Source organism: Atractosteus spatula, chromosome 6 (assembly GCF_055471065.1).
Source record: "Atractosteus spatula isolate fAtrSpa1 chromosome 6, fAtrSpa1.hap1, whole genome shotgun sequence".
Taxonomy (NCBI): domain Eukaryota; kingdom Metazoa; phylum Chordata; class Actinopteri; order Semionotiformes; family Lepisosteidae; genus Atractosteus; species Atractosteus spatula.
The window spans coordinates 60,475,561-60,497,412 of NC_142711.1; the positions used below are offsets into that span (position 1 = coordinate 60,475,561).

The following is a 21,852-nucleotide window of genomic DNA, read 5'->3' on the forward strand; positions in this document are numbered from 1 at the left end:
ATTATTTCTCATAGCATAAACACATCTGCGAATAGGCTTCCAACCACAAAAAGCAGACATTTGCACTTTACTTGAATGCCTCACAGCATTCATTTGAAAATGCAAAATCCACAAATCATTCCCAGGCAAAACAAAAATGCTGTACCTTAAAACATCTTTCTGATGAAAGACATTTTTTTTTTGGTTTCAATCTGCTTCTTGATTTTAGGCCTAAGGCCATTCACTGATTTCACCTGTACGACTGTTACAGCCTGCTTTGCTCTGTCTCTGCTAGGGCGTCTCCTAAATCCATTATTAATTCTGAGCGTGTGTTTTGTGCCAAGCAGATGAACTTGATTCCTCTTCTGGGCTGTTCTGAGATTTGTTCTATGAACCTGACTTGACAGTTTAAATAAATTTGTGGTCCAGTTCACTTGGGGGCAGGAGTGGAACTTTTAGCTTTCAGTTATATATATATTATAATGTCATTTTACTTTAGATGTACATTAGATTAAAACACCACCCCTTTATTCCTTCAATTACCAATACATTTTTATTTAAAACTCCTATTGTAATAAATTATTGAATGTTACCTTATAACAATGATAAGATCATGAGGAAGACTAATAAGAAAACAGGATTTTGTAATTATTTCCCAATGACAATGCTTGTGCTATTGACAGAAAATGACAAAAATATTTTGCTTATGCTGTAAGCTGTAAAGAACAAAAAAAAAACAGGTTGTTGGCTCATTCATTATTTATCCTCAGAAGATCATTCTGTAACGCTCTTTTTCTTCAAATTACTGTAATTTTTTTACTTTTGGCAATGCCTTTGGCAGAGCAGGGGTAGTGTTGCAATTTGACAAAGAGGCTGTGGTCTGGATTAAATCAAAGCTTGGACTCACCTGCCAATCCAAAATTCCACATGTGATGTTGGATCTCTTTGGCTGGGCCTTCTCCTACCCTTCCCAGTGGAAAGCTTGGATCAAATTTTATGCATGGAGTTTGTGAGTGATGGGCAGGTTGAAGGTTTTCTTTTTTTTCTTTGAGGACGCATATCTAATCATATTGATTTCCCTGTTAGCAGGAAAAAAATAACTACATCCAGGTCAGCAGCCATTTAGACATGCTCAATATAATGACATAATTGTACATGGAAAAAGCCAGCGTTAGCCACACCATCCTCAGGCTGTACTGGGCTTGTAAGTGGTGAGATCCCCCTGGGCTTCACCCTGCACAGTAGAGTACAGTATTGCTCAGTTTCTTAGATTTAAACTAAATATCACAGCCTATTAAGGTAAGACCACATGCATGGCATTTTAAGAATTCTTTTAGCTCTAGAGTTTAAGCTTTAGGCGTAACTAGAAAAAAATATGCATTTATTTGGATAAGTCTTTTGCACTCGGTGCTTTCCTGATAGGCTGCTTGACAGGACGTGTCATCTGTGCTTTTCTCTTCCAGCCCAACTCGGTTAAAGTCTCAAAGAGGAGCTGCATTGTTTTAACTTAACCAAACGACGCGCCACCCCCTCGTTCTTTCAGTAAACCGCGCAGATTTAACACAGCACATGAGAGTGATTTATTTTTTTTATCTGGCGGCTCTCGGCGCTGGCGCGTGCTTGGCCGCTTCGTCTGGTCTCTTCGGGCCCGACGACAGGCCGGTCCAGAGCTCCGAGGCATCGCACCTCGAGAGAGGCCACTGCCAAACTGTTTATAGGTCTCGAACAAACCGCCGCACGACTCCAGGCACTTTGGGAGCGAAAATCGGAAAACGAGGAGCAGGAGGTTCCAAGGTGTCCCGGCGAATCACGGGCCGCCATTCGCGTTGAGTTCTGCGAACGAGAAGTGCAGGCTTGGTGTATTTCATGAAAACACCCTCCTCCCTAAAAAAAAAGCAAAACAAAATGTAAATGTGTCCGTTCTGAGAGTTCTTTGATGCATCTAGCAATTCCTTATACTGTGCGTTACAGTATTGCGTTGACATAATAGTGTTTAAATAATTCTTGTGATTGTTACACAATACACAATTGTAATGAAAGAAAAACGTCAGTAACCTAAGCATAAGAATCAATCATGATTTGTGCAAACATTTCCTAAAGCCATTGACTCTATTAAAATGTATTTCTTTTATTTTAAAGCGTATTAAAATAATAGGTAAAATGTGGATGTGTAAAAAAAGGAAAGTTAAGTAGAAATATGAAATTTGTTTGAATAAAATACCTTGTTTTTTAGTTGGTGCTTGGTGACGCTTTTAAGGAGTCTCAGTCTAAAAAAACAGAGAGGTTCTTAAGGTGTAGTGAATAAGGAGGCTTTGTTTTTCATAACCACACTGACTTGCGGCTCTCTGGGAATCCTTTTCGTAAAGATCCGACACAGGAGTGATCCGTACACGTATCGGCCACAAGGTTATCTCACATCAGGAATTGGAGGTTGTTTATTGTTTCATCTTCTGTTCCTGAAATTGAAAAGGTCCCGGAATTACGCAAGTTAAATTGAGCAGCAGAGACGTTTTATTTTTGAACAGGAGGTGGCTTAAAATAACTACACACAAGCAGTTGCCTCTGAGGAAACAAAAAAGACTTTTTATTCTTACAATTTTGGTCTCCTCATCATGCAGTTGTGTTTACAGGAATGCCTTTACTTAGAATAGGACTTCAGAGATTTGGACTTAAAGAGCAGGTAGCTAGTTTATAAACACATAAATTTTATTTTTAGGTCCTAGAATTGCCATCAATTTGTACAAGTTACAAAACCAACAGAAAGACATGCAGAATTTGAGCTGTGGTCAGATAAATTGAGTTTTCACTACTGCTGATATGTTAACTACTTGAAATCCAACGGAGAAGTGAAAAAAAGCCTTTTGCAAAATAACTGAATGGAATCGAAGCTAGAAGCACAAACCCACGACAATGAAATAAATAATATTGTACATAACTCTTATCTGCCATAGTTTGTGGTGCTCTTGAAATGCCTAGGATCAAATGTATAAGAACATTATTTGGAATTCATGTTAGGATTTGTTCGATTTTAGCCACTTTTAAATTACGCAGCCTCGAGGTCCTGGTATTCTCCTGGACATTTTATTGCAGTGGTATTAAAGTTCGGAAAGCTTTACAATTTCAATGTTGTAAATTATAACTCGATTAAAGACACATGAACAGATCTTTGCTTTTTTACAATGCTTGGTATTGTAGTTTAATATAAAACCACTATGGTGGATGTTTGGCTGTATGCAGTTTAAGAAAACACTAAAAAAAACTTTGTGGACAGGAAAAATATGAAATGACTAAGCTTAAGGGGATTCCCCTGTATTAGTTAACAGTTCAACATGTCTTGGTTCGTGTTTAGCGAAACAGAAAAGGAGATTATTTTCAAAATTGAAGTCTTGAAGTAAAAATATCTGTCGTGTGCCTAAATTGAAAAGAGAAATGCCTGTGTTTTCACATATCTTATTTTCAGTAACCATAGTGTAATTATTTGATTATTTGATTTATTTTTTCTGCATAAAAAATTGTTTTTTGATTGACATCTGACATCTCACGTCCCTAAAGTTCGGCACACGCATCCCAGATGTTAGATCTCCACTTTTTTTTTTTCCAGCCATTCATCAGAAGCTGGAAGCTGACGGAACGGAGAAAGTGGAAGGATCCATGACTCAGAAGCTGGAAAACGTCCTGAACCGTGAGCCTCCCCCTTTTCTTCTTCTTTCTTAAAGAGGGACAGAAAACCCATGGAAGAAAAAAAGCGTCTTGAGTAGAGAAAGCAGAATTGGGTATAACAATTGCAGCTTTTTCAACGTTGTGTGACTGGACTGACCTTCAGAGAGGATTCATCAATTCAGACCCCCAAAAAAACAAGTTGACTCATTTCTGCAGCTGAGTCACATCAGCAGTTGAATCACTTGATATTTTCATTCAGCCTGCTGCTTCAGTTAGCAGGGAAGGTTTTTTAATTAAGGGGAGACAGATACTTTCTTTTAATATGTTTGGGTTAAAGAAACTTGGGAAGAGAAATTGACAGGCTGTTTAAAAAAAAAAAACAGCTTACCGATTTAAACATGAGGAGCAGCCTGCATTTTAACCGTGTAGTCAGACAATCTCTCTGTACGCCGTAGATCGCCTGTTGCAATCACACAGGCTGTGTGATTAGCATTTTTCAGATGGTCTGGTCATTGTATGTGCTGTGAAAGGTGCACAAGTGAACAAGGAAACAAGTAATGTACTGTACTGTTGCTGTGATCATTACCCTGACCAGACGCTCTGTTTTTTTGTTTTAATTGCTCAGTTTGACACAGACCTGTGTAATATTATTTTTTATGCCGTTGACCCACATAGCGGTGCTGATGGAGATCAAAGCTGGGTTTAGTCCAAGAAAGGAGTGAGGGATTGATTCCACGGATTTCACATCCCACAAATCTTTAATTGTTTGACTACGCTGTGCCATTCAAGTTCACTAGCGTTGGTGTTTCGTTCATTGTTATCATTCACCTTCATTCTTGATTTATGTTTCTGAATGTGTAGTGTGAGAAATCCTAAGAAAACGATTCTACTTACATTATGTTGAGATTAGCAGACCTGCCAGAATGCTGAACACATGCGAAACTGATTGCCAATAACACAAGAAACAGCACTAGTCCGCATCTCTTCTCCATTTCTTTAATTTTCTGTTTCTTTGTTATACTATCTCTTTCCTTTGCCTGATTTTCAAAGCCTAAATTCAAAATGCTTTTCGTTCAGTCCCAGAGGGCTCCATGTATATCCTTTCATTCCTTACATGATAATTTGATTCATGTAATTTAAAGTCAATAAACGGGTACTTTCCTTTAAAATTGTAAAAATAAACTTCGTGAACCAACTGCTCTTTCATGTTTACAAAATTTGAAATATGGGCATGCGGCTGGAAATCCTTTACTGAGTCCTTAAATTCAACATTAATATCAAAATTTACATATAACCAAAAATAAGTCAAACGCGATGAGGAGGGAAAATGCAAAATATTTTATAACTTGCTGTGTTAATGTTTTCATTCAAGCTGAATGCTTTTTTTGATTAAAGAATTTTACAAAGTCTACGTTTGTGCATTGAACAGGCCACCCACTGAGCCTGCTACAGAAAATAGCACGCAAACCACCCAGCGAGACTGATGTAATTTTTTTCATCTTTGCTTTTAGCATAGTCACCAGACCAGATAATGTAGACGGTTTTTTCACAGACATAAAATGAGTGCAGAGACCAGCGATAAATTTTGGTCTCGTTTCCAAAAATGCTGTAGTGAGGTTTTGTGTGAAACATGAAAAAATGAAAGATGGAAATTGATCTCTCAGTGTATTTACAAATATAAAGATTGAAATAGCCAAAAAATGAAGCACCAGTGAAAGGAAGACTTTGCCTCCAAACTATGGCATCTAGACAAAAGTCCTTGTGTGCATTTTAATGGTATTTGTTTTTGCGTTCTCCATGTGCTTTAAAAGTGACATTTCTGATCCTGCCACCAAACATAATCTTAAAACACTTCAGTATTAAATTATCACCCCTGTTTAATTTTCCTAATTGCTTCTAACATCTCTCTTGTCAACTGCTCTTTCCTTCCCTTAACCCTGCTCGGTCTGGAAATAAATAGCTTGTAATTTAGGAAGTGTGACAGACAGATCTGACAGAGTCGGGAGTGTTTTAGTGTTAAGTACACACGAACACTAAGTTCTCTTCCCGTGAAAGACAGTAATTGTAGTATTTGACTTTCACAAAAACAATCACTGCATGTTATTCTATGAGAAGAGAACTCTGGGCCTGCTGGATGCGTTTAAGTGAGTGATTATTCTGTGAACATTAGTAATCACCACGTGAATGATGATGGCTTACCCTGGAGATGGAATTTCCACTTACTGTTTGGTGCCCAAAAAGTCACTAAACATCCAGTCTGAAATCTTTGAATGTATGTGCAGCCGCAAAAAAAAATCACATCTTAACAGCCTAGAACGTAGCCTGTGGACCAGCATTCACAGCACCAAAAGGGAGAGTGATAGAGCGACAGCTTTGACCAGCTCTGTCTTGACCGTTGGTTTATCAAGGACTGGCAGTGAGGTCATTCTGAGCAGTAAAGGTTTTTAACCCCAAGCTGTCGCAAACGAGGGCTTCCCTCTGGACAGTGTGGTACGAACCCCGAATGAGAAATAGAAACGGGTCAAGTCAGGGAAACCTGGTGCCGAGCTCGAGATAGTTAGTCTATCCAGACCGTTGTACAAGGGAAAATTTACTGGGGGGAAAAAAAAGGGGAAATGTAGCGTTCTGACTGGATGACAAACGCTGAGAGACCAGGCATCAGAGCTGCTAAATCTGTGACTCCGGGGAACACTTCAACCATGGGATTATGAACTTCCTTTCCCACCCCCGAATTCTCAGGAAAGTGATGTTAGCACAGTGCTGGAAGTCAAGGATAACATGTAAATAATCAGAAGATCGATCCAAACAATTTGCTGTTTAGAGGAGCTATTATATCTAGCATTATTAATAATAGTAACGATTATAATGAAATTTCTGGCTGATTCTGGCATCTAAAGTGATTACAAATGCACACACTTGTACACCTGGTTATTTTACTGGAGGAATCCAACTGAAGCACTTTGCTCATTGAGCAGTGATTCAGTCAGCATTTTGAACCCTCAACTTTCCAGCTGCGATTTCAGAGCCTCTGCCCACTATTTCACACTGCTCCATCCAGTGATGTTACTCTCTGCGTTCTGCATTTCTAATACATTTTCTGACCACACTTATATTTAGGTTTATGTATTATCTGTATAAAACTGAAGTCGACAGGAAATACGTTCACGAATGTGCTGCTTATGAAAATGTATGCGTTACTATTTCTGTATATATGTATAATATATGTAATGTATATACAGAAAAATGTGCTATCTGTTCCTTCTGCAGGGGCCAGTGTTACAGCAGATACACTTTTCCAGGAAGTCTTGGGACGTAAAGACAAAGCAGATTCCACAAGGAACGCACTGAACGTGCTTCAGCGTTTTAAGTTTCTTTTTAATCTGCCGCTGAACATTGAAAGAAACATCCAGAAGGTAGCTAATCGGACATCCCGGTTTGTTTTAAGAAATACAAACACGATGAGTTTTGTACATTTGCATTTTCCATTACACTATTTTCTAGAAGTTGATTTTTAGTTTTGCCAAGTATTAGGGATAACATAAATGAAGGAACTCAAGGTATTATTTAATGGTAGATGGCGTGCAGAATGAAATCTCTGCGTATCTGATTACATTGCAGTTTAACTTCTTTCTGGCTCTAAAACCTCACTTTCAAAAGAAATCAGATGTCATATGGGTTTGTGAAACATAAAAATCCTTTAGATATAAATAAACAACATTTTTGCATGCAATGTAGAGCAGAACAAAAGGTGATTCATGTTTAGCAGGACATTCTGCACGTTTGAAAGTGAATTAGTCCACGGTGTTTAAATGTTTTTTTTCCCCCTTCTGTAGGGCGATTATGACGTTGTTATCAATGACTATGAAAAGGCAAAGTCTCTCTTTGGGAACACAGAAGTGCACGTTTTCAAAAAAGGTAGTAATCTGTTCTGTAAAAGTGTGATTTTTATGCTATCAAGCTGCAGGGTAATAAAATAAATATTAACCACTCTATCTATACAGAAATGGAATCTGATAAAGTGTCAAAGTTCAGTGCACTGTGTGTTCACCTTCCTAATATGTGTCAAACACAGGTTATAAATAGTGCATTAGTTCAATTCATGGTACAGTATGAAGACAGGAGGAACAATAGCACTTGCAACAGACCAAGGTTAAATCACATATAGGATGATATCAGACACATGTGTTAGATTATAGTTTTACACAAAAATAATACTTTACATTAAATATGAAAGTTGGATAGGTGTATACAGTATCTACCGTATGTAGAAAATGCAGTGAGAAGAAGGTGATGTTGTAGTTGACTACTGTGAGCATGCAGATAATGTGTAGAAGCAATATAAGAAAAGAAAATAGGAAGGTTAGGTATATGACAGAGAGCATCAAATTCAAGCCTTTAGTGTTTGTACTGAAACAGTGCAATATCCTTCCTATACCACGACTGGGATTGTGCATTATACATTGCTCTCTGTATGATACCAAAGTCACACTGAGGCCATCCAGAGAAAAGCAATTGTGAGATGACTATTTTCAGTCAGGCTAAGAAAACTTAATGTCTTATTAAGTTACAGACAGACGTACAGTAAGTACAATAGGTTAAACCTGATAAGAAAGATAGAAATGTTGATTTTATTTCAGCCTAGTTTTTTCAAGGATAGCATGGAGGCTTAAAAATAGATTCTAAGAAGTACTTTTGCCCAATGTAGTATTAATGCATGCAGTAAATTACCAGGTTCTTATTTCTGCCATCTTTCACAGTTAATGATAAAAACACAGTGCACGGACAGAGTCAAAACCAGATTTGCCTTTAATGAGTTGCTCTTGTCTGAAAATATTCTTAAATACGTTTTTGCTGTGATCTGATAATCAGCAGATAATGTATTTAATAAAGTTTAGAAACAAATATGATACATTTGTAACGAGCATGGTGAGTGCATAGAATTCAAATAATTTCAGTGTACAGAAACTGATGACCTTTTGATAAGGAATGTCTGCTTCATGGAATCGTTCCTCAAGTTTTATTTTTCAGAGAACTATTTCCCTCATCTAATTGTTTTTTTTTGTTCCAGTTTATGCAGAGGTAGAAACGCGGATCGATGCTTTGAGGAATCTTTTGCTGAATAAATTACTGGAGACCCCATCTACTTTATATGACCAGAAAGGATACATAAGGTATATGCTGTGGAGCAAGTGTTTTTAAGAAAAAAAAACCTCACTTGACTGCATTGACAATCCAAGTACTCAGTGTGTGATGCCAGTTTTGTGTCTGTTTCAAGTCTTATTATGCTGATGGTTGTGCTTGTCTATACAATATATGCAACCCAAAAGGTGATTTTATTTTAGTTTCAGATTCTGTTTTTTAGATGTTTCTTTCTTCAGTTCATGACTCAAAACAAAGCTTTTATTGAGTCTCCATTGCTTTCTTTGCCATTGTTCACAATGCACTGTCATCAGTTCGTTGTTGGCTAGTTATATTATCTGCCAATGGTTCAAGTTAAGAGCCTTTGGATCAAGTACTTAGTGTTTAAGTTGAGACTGAGTGTTATGGCGACGTGTTTTCATTTGACACGGATTAATACAGGGTTTTATTTCTAGTGGCTATTGACATGCAGTTCCAAATATTTAACAATAGAATTGTAGTGTTTGTAAAGTGACACTAAAAACAAAATCTGATTTTGTTATCCCATGGGGATTTCCCAAATTCACTGTTTTTGTTCATTGTGAGTTTTTTTTTTTAATGAACTGTTAAAATGTATGATACCATTCATATAAAATTTAACAGGCTTGTTTTTTTTTTAGTTGAAGGCAGTCACATTAAAAAGTACCTGGTAGTGTATTAGGAAGAAAAAAATGACAAACTGTGAAATAAAGTACCAGTCAATGTGTACATTTGAAATTGAGTTTGGGATACATTTGAAACAGAACGGCCATTCTTCGTTTGTATGTTTTAATTGCTTTTTAGAAGAAAATTCCATGTTCTTGCCATAAATAAATGCAATGAATATTTGTGGTCAAACAGCAGAGCTTGATGCACTGGAATAAACGAGAAATCACATTAGCTGACTTAGTCTGCATTTTGTCGGGCTTACTTACAGATATTTGTCAGATCTGCATGCGCCTGGTGACCCGGCCTGGCAGTGCATTGGGGCTCAGCATAAGTGGATCCTTCAGCTGATGCACAACTGCAAAGACAAATATGTCAAAGGACCTAAAGGCAAGAACTTACTTTTTTTTTAATCTATTAATTCATATCTAAAGAACACTGGGCTTCTGTTTTAAAGTACCTAAAGCTGGATAAGGATACATTTGAACATAATATTTGAGTTATTTGCAGAGATTTTTTTTTAAATAAAACACCTCAAAACAGTTGCATTCTTCTGTGACATAAAGCAACGTAACGGAAGCCGATGAGATTGGTATCAAATCAGCTTGGATGCAGTGCTTTCAAACTTTGTGTCTTTTCTCTGTATTTCCCACTGTTAGATTAATTGCAAGGAAAATAACTTGAACTGTCTGCTGGGATAGATCGAAATCTAGAAAAGAACTGCATTTTCAAGCAAGATTATTATAGGTTTTAATGTTATGTACAAAAATAAGAACAGGATTTTTGATAGTTATTTACATTTAATATTTTTTTATACTTAAGTTTTTTTTTTAATCCTGGCTTCTTTTGTCCACATTTTGTTTTTTAGTTACTTATAGAACATACATTAGAATAATTAAAATAAGACAATTCCAGTTTATCTTAGTTAAAATGTTGTGTACAAAAAAGATAGACTGTTTTATTTTCGTAAAGTCAAATCATTGATTTGGTTTAGTTTAATATTAAGGAGTAAACAAGTACCTTGAATATCATGACTTTTTATTCACCAAATGAGCTCACTGGAATAAATTGATTTCTCTTTCTCTTTCTTATGTTGTTGTGCATAACTGGAGAATAAACATGGGTTTATTTTATTGAGGAAAAGTGCAAAAATAAACCCAGCTTAATTTGTGCATTAAGTGTTCAATGATTTTGGAAAAATGTTTACAAATTAATGTGTAGTTATTATTTAATAGATCAAATGTCGCAAAGTTCTACTGTTCTTCTTATGAAATGCATGTGACTGGCATTTGAAACCTCAAGTAATAGAGGTACAACTAAGAAAATGCACTTATGTGTTGATTTGGAAATAATTATATTGATGGTTTTATGTTAATGAAATTTTATAACTGCTATACTTTAACTGGAAAACATCCTACATGAACTCACGATTACAGTTTATAAATAAGGGAAATTAGCCACTAAATGATCATCGTTTTACCTTAACTATTATAAGCCTTTAAATTGCTGCAGTGTCATAAATGAGCAGAGAATTTCACATTCTTTATATGACGTTCTTTTTACAAACAGATGTTATATAAAGAGCCGACGTAGATCCTCTGAAATTTCCATTTCAAACTGCTTTTTTTATTTGAGAAAGTGCCGAGAAAATGGGACAGTATTGTTTTACTCTAGGTAACAGGATAAGTGAGAAGGGACAAGATTCAAGACAGTTCTTGTTTCTCAGGAGACTGTGGTATAGAACGAGACCCTGTCGCATGGTTTGCTCTGAGTTTGCCATGAGCTGTTTGGTGACTGGCTTTGCTTACTTTGAAATGCCAATCAGGAGCCTCTTGCTAGAGCTTGTGTTGGACTCGTTGGTCTAGGCTGACGGTCTCCTCGATCGGATTGAGAAGCTAGTGTGGAGCACGGGTCAAGGAGACCCCACAGACCTTGGTCATTGTTCATTAGTTTTCTGAACAGGTGCTTCAGCTGATACAGCTTTGGGAAGCTTATAGATTGATTGCAGAATCCCCCTCTCCCTCCTCTTTTGCCTTAATTGGCAGCTTTGGATACTTTGTTTGCCCCAGAAATATTAAATCTCTGTTGATGCTCGTTGCAGTTGATGCAGTTTGTGGCCGTTCACTTTGTCGTGAATCGAGCACTCTCGTTGTGCCTTTGCAGGTGAAGTGCAAATGTTACTTGGTATATAGCTTTTTAAAAAACACAGGTTGAGAATAATGCTATTTGCAAAGGATACTGCTTTAATTTGTGTAACATTAGTAAATACATAGAAATACATGGAAGTAGTCAAAGCTGCATTAAGATTAAGATTAAATAAATGTTATGTTATTTGGAATTTGATAAATGTTACAGGAATTTGTCTTATTTATTTGCAATTGGTACCTTTGTCCCATTTGCTTGTTTAGTTATTAGTCGTATTTATGAATAAATTGATTATAAATGATAAATTATAAATAAATAGACTTAAAGACATGAAGTTTGTAACTTTGTGTTACAATCGCAATTTTTTAAATAAAAAGGTTGAACTGGCAATTGGATGTCATCTCACAGTTTCATATTGTTCCTTCGTTTTGATCACCCAAACTCACATTGTTGTAATAGTTTCAGTTTACTTTCAGTTCTGGGTCCTTATTGTCCTCCATTGGTTTTCAAGTGGTTTGAGATGGCATTCTTGGCTGCAGGAGATACAAATCTGTAGTTTTACTCTTCATTCACACATTACCATTACAGTATCAGTCCTAACCCTAAAATTAATGTCTTAAAAGTAACATTGTTACAGTTTTTTTCCTTGGATCCAGGAAATTTAGGATCCAGTTTTTTACTAATTATGCAGTATCATTTCAAGAAGCATGTTAGTTCCCTAATTATTAATGACAGTAGGTTTTTAGTTTTATTTTATTCAGTCATGCATTTTGTTTTTAAATTATGAAGGATGCCAAAAATGTTATTTATTTCCAACACCATGTCTGCAGCTTACATGAGAGTGGTATGGAAGATGCAGAGTGATAGAGAGTTTGTTCTCAGATTTTTCTGATATGCTTATTATTGTAAAAGTTTAAAACACTGAAATCCCAATTGGTAATACCTCAGCCTTATACAGAATCTGAAATACCAAGTTTTTATTAAAGCTTTAAAGACGTTTTAAGGTGCCAAACGGGCGGAGCTTTCTGCAGTTGAAGGTTACAGGCGCATTCCGCTGATGAAAACGGCGGCCTGGCCTCAGCGCGCTAACCTCGCGAGGCAAACGGTCAGGTCTGCATGCGCCCGGAGGGATACTTACAGTGCGATCTGGAACGCGTCTGCAGTCCGGCCGCTGGAAGGAAGAAGCGGCTCAGCGGAGCCCCGTGCCGTTTCCCTCTCGGGGCTTCGGAATAACAGCGGCCGCCCTGCCCACGAGGCTCAGAAGGGGGGGGGGGCGGAGAGCAGCAGGTCTCCCATCGCCGCCCGGGGCCGTACCAAAGGTGCCGTTCACCTTGCAATGAATGATCCGTCTTTGTAGGATCAGACAGGCCCACCGCGCTCCGTGTCAAAGGGGCTTTCTCAATTTGTTATCCTAGCAGCTGGTTCTCTTCCACTGCCTCCACTTACTGTACATCTGAGGAAAAAGGCCTCTTTGCAGCTGGCAGCCATTTGAAGGCCTGACCACATCCCCCACTACCAGACCCCATCCCGAACAAAAATATTTACAAGGTAAACCATCCCTCGTAGGCTTTTACTCATTCATCTCCATTTAGATGGAGATATGACTTATTATATGTGTCATATTAATTGCCTGGGGCACTGGGTTGTCAAATTAGTCTCCCGTTAAGTAGTTGCCGAGTAACGAAAGTTGGTGATATTTGATAGGCAAGTAATTGTCAAAGACAGTGATCTGTCTCCTGTATTTTTTTTTTTGTGGTTCAAAAGCTGCTCTTGGCTCTTTGCGCTGCACAGTTCTGACGCTGTAAAAGCACGTGAAATTCCAACATATTTTCAGCTCCAAAACGAATACCCCGTGAGGAGGTGTAGCTTTCTGGCACTTTCAGAAAATAAGACCTCCTGGCATTGAGCCTCTGAAAATTGAAGTTTGGGGAAAATCGTGGAGTTTTGGGGTCTTTCAATGACTAAAAACCCTCTAAGCTATTTTTAATGTCAGTTACCTTAGATAATGAAATAAAAGTGAGATCATTCTTATAAAGACACATGCTTTTTTAGTAGTATGCACATTGACATCATAAAGACTTTTGCTTCGTAAAATTCATGTTCGCACTCAGTAGTAAGGGCCACAGATGACAGCTGAGTAACAGGATCTTGTCAAATCTGTTATGTTTTGTGCTTAGTAAAAAGGTTTAATATAATAAAATATAATCATGGCTGTGCACCTTACTTAAGTATTTGTACACACTGTCTCCTTTCAGTATTTTTCAATAGTTTATTAAGTTTAATAGATATTTTTTAACTTGTGCAGTAGACAGTAAAATGTATTTTATTGCATGTAAAAAAAAAATCATTAACACTCATTATTGGAAGGGTTTGTTAAGATTTCTAGTGCAATAAATTGTTGCAAGATGTGAATATGTACTTACTGTATTTTTTTACAAATATGTATGTTTTTTTAAAAGTCAGAGAAAAAAAGTGTTTAAATCCTCTGTTGTAAATTAGTTATATACTAGTCCTAACTGCGATGTGCTAGGATAAATGAATGTGTAATAAGCTGAGATGAGGTATGAGTTTCAAGTATATCTAAATGTACAATATTACTTTATTAAATTAGTTTTAATAAAACTAATTATTCAAATTAATTGTGAATAATTCACATGACCAACACATTGTAATGTACACAATACCAAAATCTACTGTTAATGGGAATAGATATTTGTTTTATGATTACTTGATGAGACTCTAACCAGTGTCAAATCATTTAAACCATACCAGAATCAGAGCTTCTAAGAAAATAACACATTTTTCTACACGCTTATGTTTAAAAATATGTTTCCACCTTTAACACAGGACCAGATATCAGATATTTCCAATATGCATTTATTGATTTTGGATGGGTGAGGTTGTGTTTCCATTGCAAGCAATCGAGTCTTTATGTGATTTTTTTTTTTAAAGTGTCCCCTGTAAATCATTATGTTGTGTCAGTTTAGGACGCTTTTCGTGCTCCAAATGAATTGGATGCGGGGCTCTTTGTTCTACACGTCGAAACAGTTTCTGCCCGAGAGGCGTAGTGAGGGACTGTCTCCACCCCTGCTCCTGCAGGAGCTCCTCTGACAGACACGAATTCAAGAAGAGGTTAATCTTGCAGTGATTAGCTGTTTGTTTGATTTGAAGAGCACTCTCCCCGTAAGGCTTCCTCCTGATTCCTTCCCCTCACAATTGAGGGCTGTTTCTGCGTGGCCTTTTCCGCGGGATCTCAGTGCTGCCGTGTCCGCGAAGAGACTACAGCAGTGGCGGCCCAGGGCTCAGCTTGTTTAGTCAGCAAGCAACTGTGGGTGGTCAGGCTGAGGCGCAGGACAAGGCCCCGCTGTGCACAGGAAAGACTGTTCAAAGGTGTTTAAGGGTTGTGGAGGAAGTCTGCCACCCTGTAGAGAGGACAGAGCCTGCAAAACCGTCCACATTCCCTCTCGGGCTCGCGGGGCTGTGAGAGTCTTCGCGCAGACAGTGAAAAACACAGAGAGCCCAATGAGAAAGTTCACTAGACACCTGGGTCAACAATGGTTCCTCATCCCTGTTTGAAACGGAGGGGGAAAACACAGGGAGAAAAAAAAAGTCTGATTCGCGTAATGTACGCCCACGTGTTTCAGTGCTTCTAAAAAAAAAATCTCTCTCCAGGAAAGTCTCATCTGTGAAAACATTCAGTTCTGATCCTGAGTGGGAAATTCTGTCTTTTATTCGTCCTGTGTTTTTTCTGCCCTACGCACAAGACTGCATTCTGATCAAAACAAAATATCGGGATTTGTGTTGGCGGCAATCAGCTAGTTGTTTGGACAAACGGGATTAGAGAGTACACATGGCAGTGCGGTGTTTTGGTCATATTTTTCTCAAATCCTGAACAAAGTGCATCAGTCTATATCTGTATCTAGCAATCACTCTTTCTATATTCTGTCTTAGTTTATAAACATTCTGACTTTAAAACATAATAGAAATTGCAGCATTGAACAAACAATGCTAACATAAAGCAGTGTTGCCAATGAGGACGCATATCTTCATAGTGTATACATTATTCTGTATATTTTTTTACCTGGGTTATAGTGGAATTCTTTTAAAATAACATTCATATGCCTGTCAGTTCCTGTCTTAAACCTTCCATAAAACATTCATATCTCACTAGATTAGATAAACATTATATCTTGTTGCCTAACATAATATTTTATTTCATGCAGTTGCTTTGCCATAACTGTGAGAATCCACCCAATATTTATGTCTAATAATTTTGGTGTACCTAACTTTTGGACCTTTAAACTGTATTCATTACTAAAAAAAAGACTCCTATTTTTTTTGCAAGTTCGTGTTTTGTTTTAAAGCAGCTCTTCTAGCTTTTACTGTGTGACACGTGAGTATTGTAATACTTACGGCATACTTTTTTTCCCTCGTTCTAAAGAGACCATTTAGCTTGGTTCACCAGGAAATTAGAAATGACATCCAAAGCAGAAGAGGCCATGTTAGGTTAACTGGTTGCAGTAATCCTCGGGCATCTCAGCTGTAGAAATGCTTTGGGAGGGCATCCTGCCCTGTGAGCAGTGCTTCAGCGCTACCTTCTGGAGGGACAGGGGAAGACGACTTCGGCTTAATCGGTGCCAGATGTTTAAGAGTCCTCTGGCGTGGGGGAAGAGGAGCTGCTGTTTTTCCCTCGAGCTCTGTTAAACGTTAGGTACGCTAGACATCCAATTAAGGAATTATTCTGTATGAAGCTCTTGCTTCCTCGAACTGGTGCAAACTGATGTTGTGTTTTTTTTCAGTGGAACAAGGGAGCATTCTTTGGACTACGGGCAATTAAAGGGGAAGAAAACAAAGCAGTCTGCAGTCAATGTATTTTCAGTGGTTGCTGAGATGATGAACGAATCCCAGCGTAACCCTGCTGTTTGCAGATTCATGAAAAGGTTGTTTGTTTTAGCAGAAGCTGGGTTGTCCTGGACGTCTACTCGCTCCATTCCTTTAGCGGGTCTTGCGCGCGTGCAACAGAGCTGAGCTAGAATGATGTGGTATCAGGTCCGAGTGCGGTGTACAGTGTGTGTCTCGGCGCGGATGTCCTGTCCTCACCGTGTCCGCGGGCCTCTGCTCTGATCTCCGCAGGCACTGCAGGTGCAGGGGGGACCCACGGCGCTCTGCTGGACCTGGACCCCGATGTGCGCCCCTCGCTGGTCAGCCGTTTGAGCCAGACTGCATCGCTGAAGCGAGACAGCAGCTTCCAGTCCCCCCGCGACGACTGTGAGACATCTCCTTTGGTTATGAGCTCGGGCTTCTACCCTTTGTTGAGGCCGGAGTTCCCCTTGGAGGGAACAAGAACGTTGACATTCTAGCTTTGCCAGGGTTTTGGCAACAGTCCAAATCTCTGGTAGTGTTAGAATGACCATGCCTGAAGTTCAGAAATTAAATTTATGAGACCATTGTTCTGCAGGTGATGCGTGCCTTTCTTTCAACGGTAAACCTGTCTGCCAAAATCTGACTCTTCCCATTGCCAAATTCAAATTCAAAGAACTTCATTGGCATGACTGATGAATTACAGCGTTGCCAAAGCAGATACAATTAGCACAACATTTATAGTGTCTCAAGAGAAATCTTGGTTGAGAACTGAGCTTTGTGTCAAATTTGCCTTGTTTTTGATGTTCGTGGCTCTGATTTATTTTACCTCGAGATGCAGGATGTTTTTGTCGTCTGGCAGCATTGTTATGTTGGTCTCCCTGCACTTGATACTTGATACTTGATGCTTGGTTTTATTATTTGCATTTCTGAGGTCATCGGTAATTGGAAGGACTGCAGTACAATTTTTGTAAATTATTATATATAATAATATTCTATAAAAGGCTAAATTCATTTAGTATGCTTTGTTATGAAAGTGAAAAAATATTGAAATACGTATTTTATATACAGGGAGAAGCTAAAACTACAGTAAAGTTTATTGGTTTCAGTACACATTTGTTGTATTTTTGTATGTTTTTCAGTATAGAAAACACACAGTTTTCGAATAGGGTTTAGATAAGGTTTAAGAGGGAAGATTTATCGTGATTAACAAGGCAGAGTCCTTTATCAGTACCTGCGTACAACTGTCATTGAAAGTTTCCATACCCCAATGGAAATGTTATAATTCCTAGTAATTTATTTTTAAAAAACTAGAGGCAAAATCTCTTTTTTATATCAAGGGTTTTGTCTTTTGGGGCAAGGAAAAAGTAATCTAATCAGACCTGTTTCGTTCTTTTGACTGTTGAGTGAGTCATCATTTTGAAATATTGTGAATAATAAAAACAGCTTTTTAAAAATATCTTTTGACATTAGTTGAAATACCCCCCTGTTGAATTCAAATATGACTTGGCTGCAGTGCCAGCATATTTCATTTTGAGAAATACCCTAAAACAGTTTTAAAGCAAGTGAAGCCCAGCTGCTCCTTAAATTATAAAGGCTTTTGAAGCTCCACATTTTCCCATACAGTATATATTTTTCAGGCAGTTCAAATAAAAATCACACAAAGACCAGGTGAAACAAGAACAACCTGCATTTAGTTTTAAACCTTATTGCAGAACACAGATGCAATGGAAATGTATACGATATCGCTATAAATTAAGTACTGAGTACTAACTAATTCAGCATTAGAAATATACAGTATGTATTATTGGTAAACTTATGAAAAAAAGTTGATAAAAAAGCATTACATCTTCTCTGTATATGGGATGAGTCTTTGGACATCACAAAAAGTAACTAATTTTTTATATAAAAATTGTCAAAGTCTTTTTATTTTCTTGCTTAGATTTCCTACGGATATTACAATTTCTAATTGTGGAATGAGAAGTCCAATTTCTACAGCAGACATTCAGTTTCCACTTTTGCCTAACCTTTTAGCAGTAAGGTTTGAAAGTAAAGAGCTTTACTCAATACAGTACTTCACTGCAATGAAATGTTTTACTAATACAGCAGACTTAGAATGCATTTACCCAGTAGTTTAGATATAGAGTGATAAAGTAATTGTTAACAGTTTTAGAACAAACTCAGTCTTTTTTTACAGCTGATGTACCAATGGCCAAACCGTGAGAAGTGTTTTGACCATGAACATAAAACAATAGTCCCATATAACATTTTAATAGCATTTCACAGATGTTAATTCATTTGATGTGAATGTTTGTTAACCTGCAGAGAGCTTCTTAAAGTTAGGAATGTCACTCATGATTTGATTTAACTTCTTTATAACAAAAAAAATGGAATGTTTTCACATCACATTCCATAACGGTCAGATACAGAAACCTTGGTTTGTTTTTTCCACAGCTTGGTGTTTCAAGGGACCACACCAGGTGACTTTTGTTGAAAACCTGACTGAAGTTGTCTTCAATCAGCTACCTAACTTCTGGAAGCTCTGGATTTCTTATGTAAATGGCAGCTTATTCAGCGAGGTACCGACTGGCTTCTTTTGAGAGTTTCCATTGTGGTGTAAACTATTAAAGTAATGCAACATGGTCGACATATACATGTCATGCTATTTTGAAATCTACCAAATTCTTTCAGTCCCAGGCTTTTCAGGTGCCTTTAGCATTTAGTTCAGTTTTTTTGTGGATTTACGTATGTGTCTAGTGTTAAACATCTAAAGCTGTGAGTTCACATTTCCTCTAAGTGTTTTATTCATTGGCGTGTCCCGCATTCAGGACGCAGTTTCAACAGATCGTGGCAAGTGAGTCACTTACCATGAAATGTGTGCTATTTTTCCCAGTGGTGGCTTGGAAACCCTGGTGTTTGCTAAAACTGAATAAATATGCGGCCAAGGAGCTTGGTGCCAATTGATTTAGTCACCAGACTTTGGCTTTATCAGCTATCTTATCTGTAAGCAATGCGCTGCAACTAGGCACAAACAAGAATCCCCAGTACTCCCACAAAGCCACCATACGCCCTTCTGCCTGTACGAACGCCTTAACCAGTTTCTCGGTAATGAAAGTTCTTCTGAGGTAAAGAGACAGGAGGTGCCTGTTGACTTCTGACTTCTCCTAAAATGTTTTTTTTTACGTTGTTTAATAATACACACCCTACACATTTCTTTATTGAAATTAACCAGTCTGTTATTTTTGACCTGGCTTTTAAACGAATAATTTGAGAAATTTGTCAAGAGAGTTGACAGTTTTCTTTTATGTAATTATTTACGTTTTGAAAGAGAAGTATGACAAACCTATTTGTTTGTTTGCGATGAAATGTTTTACAAATATTGTAGACTTAAAATACATTTATCCAGTAGTTGATTGTAATTTTTGTGATTTCAGAATAAACTCTGTCTTTTGTACAGCTGTTGTACCTATGGCAAAACTGTGAGAGGTGTTTTGACCACAAATGTAAACAAATAATGTAAAATAATAATTCCAAGTAGCATTTTAATTACATGTAGATTAAACATGTTAATGGATAAGAGAAGAGCTGACTCATCAAATTGTGCAAGTGGCTTTTGGAGTTTTTAAGACATGACTACTTCTGTGTTAATCCCATTCCCATCGTGTATGCATTTTTATGCAGTTTGTTTTAAAAAAATGTGTCACCATGGATGGTATGCAAAGTGCAGAAGTTTTTCTAGTGAATATCTGTCATTTAAATTATTTTTCCAGCAGAGGTCAGTGTTGTACAACTCAAATGTCAAAAGTCAGTGGTTTTACAGGCGTTTATCTTTTTATGTATTATAAAGCTGCAATAAGAAAGGCCTCTTAAATGTGAACTAAGCAATTAAAATATTTTTGTTGAACAGAAAAGCAGGTTTTATTAGTGTCAGCAGAGATGCAGTACTAAAGTGTTATATCTGTAGAATGCCATCAGCGATAACAGTAGGTAATAGTTTTTTCATAGAGCAGGTTTCCCGAAACAATGGGAACACAGGTGTCAGCACTTTCCCTTTTTGCTATACTTCTTAAGTTTGTTTCTGACCAACAGTTATTTTGAAGTTAAATTGTTTGAATTTTAGAAAAGGAATTGGTCATTAAAAGACATTATTTCACAAGAGCAAAATCCCTTAGCCTTCATAACTAGCCTGTGAACGTCTTATGGCCTCTGTTTAAAAACTCATTTTAAAAGTAGTGCATTTTGAACATAAGAAAGGAACAGTAATTACAAAAAGTCAGTAACCAATCTTTCTTTTAAGGTTACAAGTACAAATCAGGTCCATATATTATTAAGCTCCTTGTTGGGAAGGATGTTGAAACCCTTTGTTCAGCTGTTTCCAGTTTTCATTTCCAGTAATGATTATTGTAGTGAACTAGTATTTTTATATCTGAAATGATGTTTAAGGGTGCCTTGTATTTCTGTCATCTCAAACAGTGTGATGTTTTTAATTAAGGTTAAGTAAATTGAAACGTTCCTGCTGTTTCTGCAAGATTAGTGCCCAGATTAGAAGGTCAATAACCATCCTCATTACTGGTGTGCTTGGTGTTAAGTTTTTTAAGACACCTGTAAAGAGTAAATAGAGGAGAACTGTGAAACTTTTTCACGGTTAGTTCCTTTGTTTCTTGTACACCATCAGTGGCAATGAGGCCTTAACTCATAAACTCTAAACCAGTGTTTTAAACCTGAAGCTGAACATCCTTCGCTGTCACAGCTATCCGTATCTTCTCCGGGTTCTGTGTGATTGCTCATGACGCAATGTCTTGTCTCTTGTCTTGTTCATCATGACAGACTGGTGAAAAATCTGGTCAGGTGGAGAAGTCAAAGAAAAACGCCAGACAGAGACAAAATGATTTCAAGGTGAGACGTTTTGTTGTTGCCTTGCCAAGACTTGAGCCGTGCGCAATAAATGTCAGACTTCCCACGTAGCGATTGCTGTTATTGTCAGTCTCCGTTTTTTCGATTTATATATGCTGTTTCCAACTTTTCATTTAAATTCATCACAGCAACAAGAAGGAAAATGTACCTGTTTTTCATTATTTCTAGCCCTTGTGCTAGAGACAACTCTGCCCTTTTTTATCTCCAACTGCACAACTGAATTTGCATGGAGATACAAGCAAGAGGAGACCATGTGCTCCAGTTTGCTGATTTGATTTGTCTTTCAAGGATTTTCTAGAGAGTGGTCCATCTGTCTTGTGCCCTAGATGATTTTCTCTTAATATACATGTGTGGGTCCCACTTCCATTTGTGAGCATGAAATAACCGTTTGGGTTGGGATTGGATTGTGAGAGCATGAATTTAGCCTCTTGTCATTTCTGTTGCATTACTCTTGTGTTCTGTGTTAACGCC

General features: G+C 37.6%; 1 protein-coding gene across 2 annotated transcripts in view; it reads left to right on the forward strand.

Moving 5' to 3' along the window:
• exoc2 (exocyst complex component 2) overlaps positions 1 to 21,852 on the forward strand; it is a 107,049-nt gene that overhangs the window by 39,820 nt on the left and 45,377 nt on the right. For both annotated transcript variants that reach the window (XM_088918393.1, XM_088918391.1), the window contains exons 7-14: positions 3,581 to 3,661; positions 6,907 to 7,052; positions 7,473 to 7,554; positions 8,708 to 8,810; positions 9,734 to 9,852; positions 16,741 to 16,875; positions 18,922 to 19,046; positions 21,295 to 21,363. In XM_088918393.1, coding sequence (XP_088774519.1) covers positions 3,581 to 3,661; positions 6,907 to 7,052; positions 7,473 to 7,554; positions 8,708 to 8,810; positions 9,734 to 9,852; positions 16,741 to 16,875; positions 18,922 to 19,046; positions 21,295 to 21,363 — 860 coding nt within the window. The remainder of the gene's footprint in view (positions 1 to 3,580; positions 3,662 to 6,906; positions 7,053 to 7,472; positions 7,555 to 8,707; positions 8,811 to 9,733; positions 9,853 to 16,740; positions 16,876 to 18,921; positions 19,047 to 21,294; positions 21,364 to 21,852) is intronic.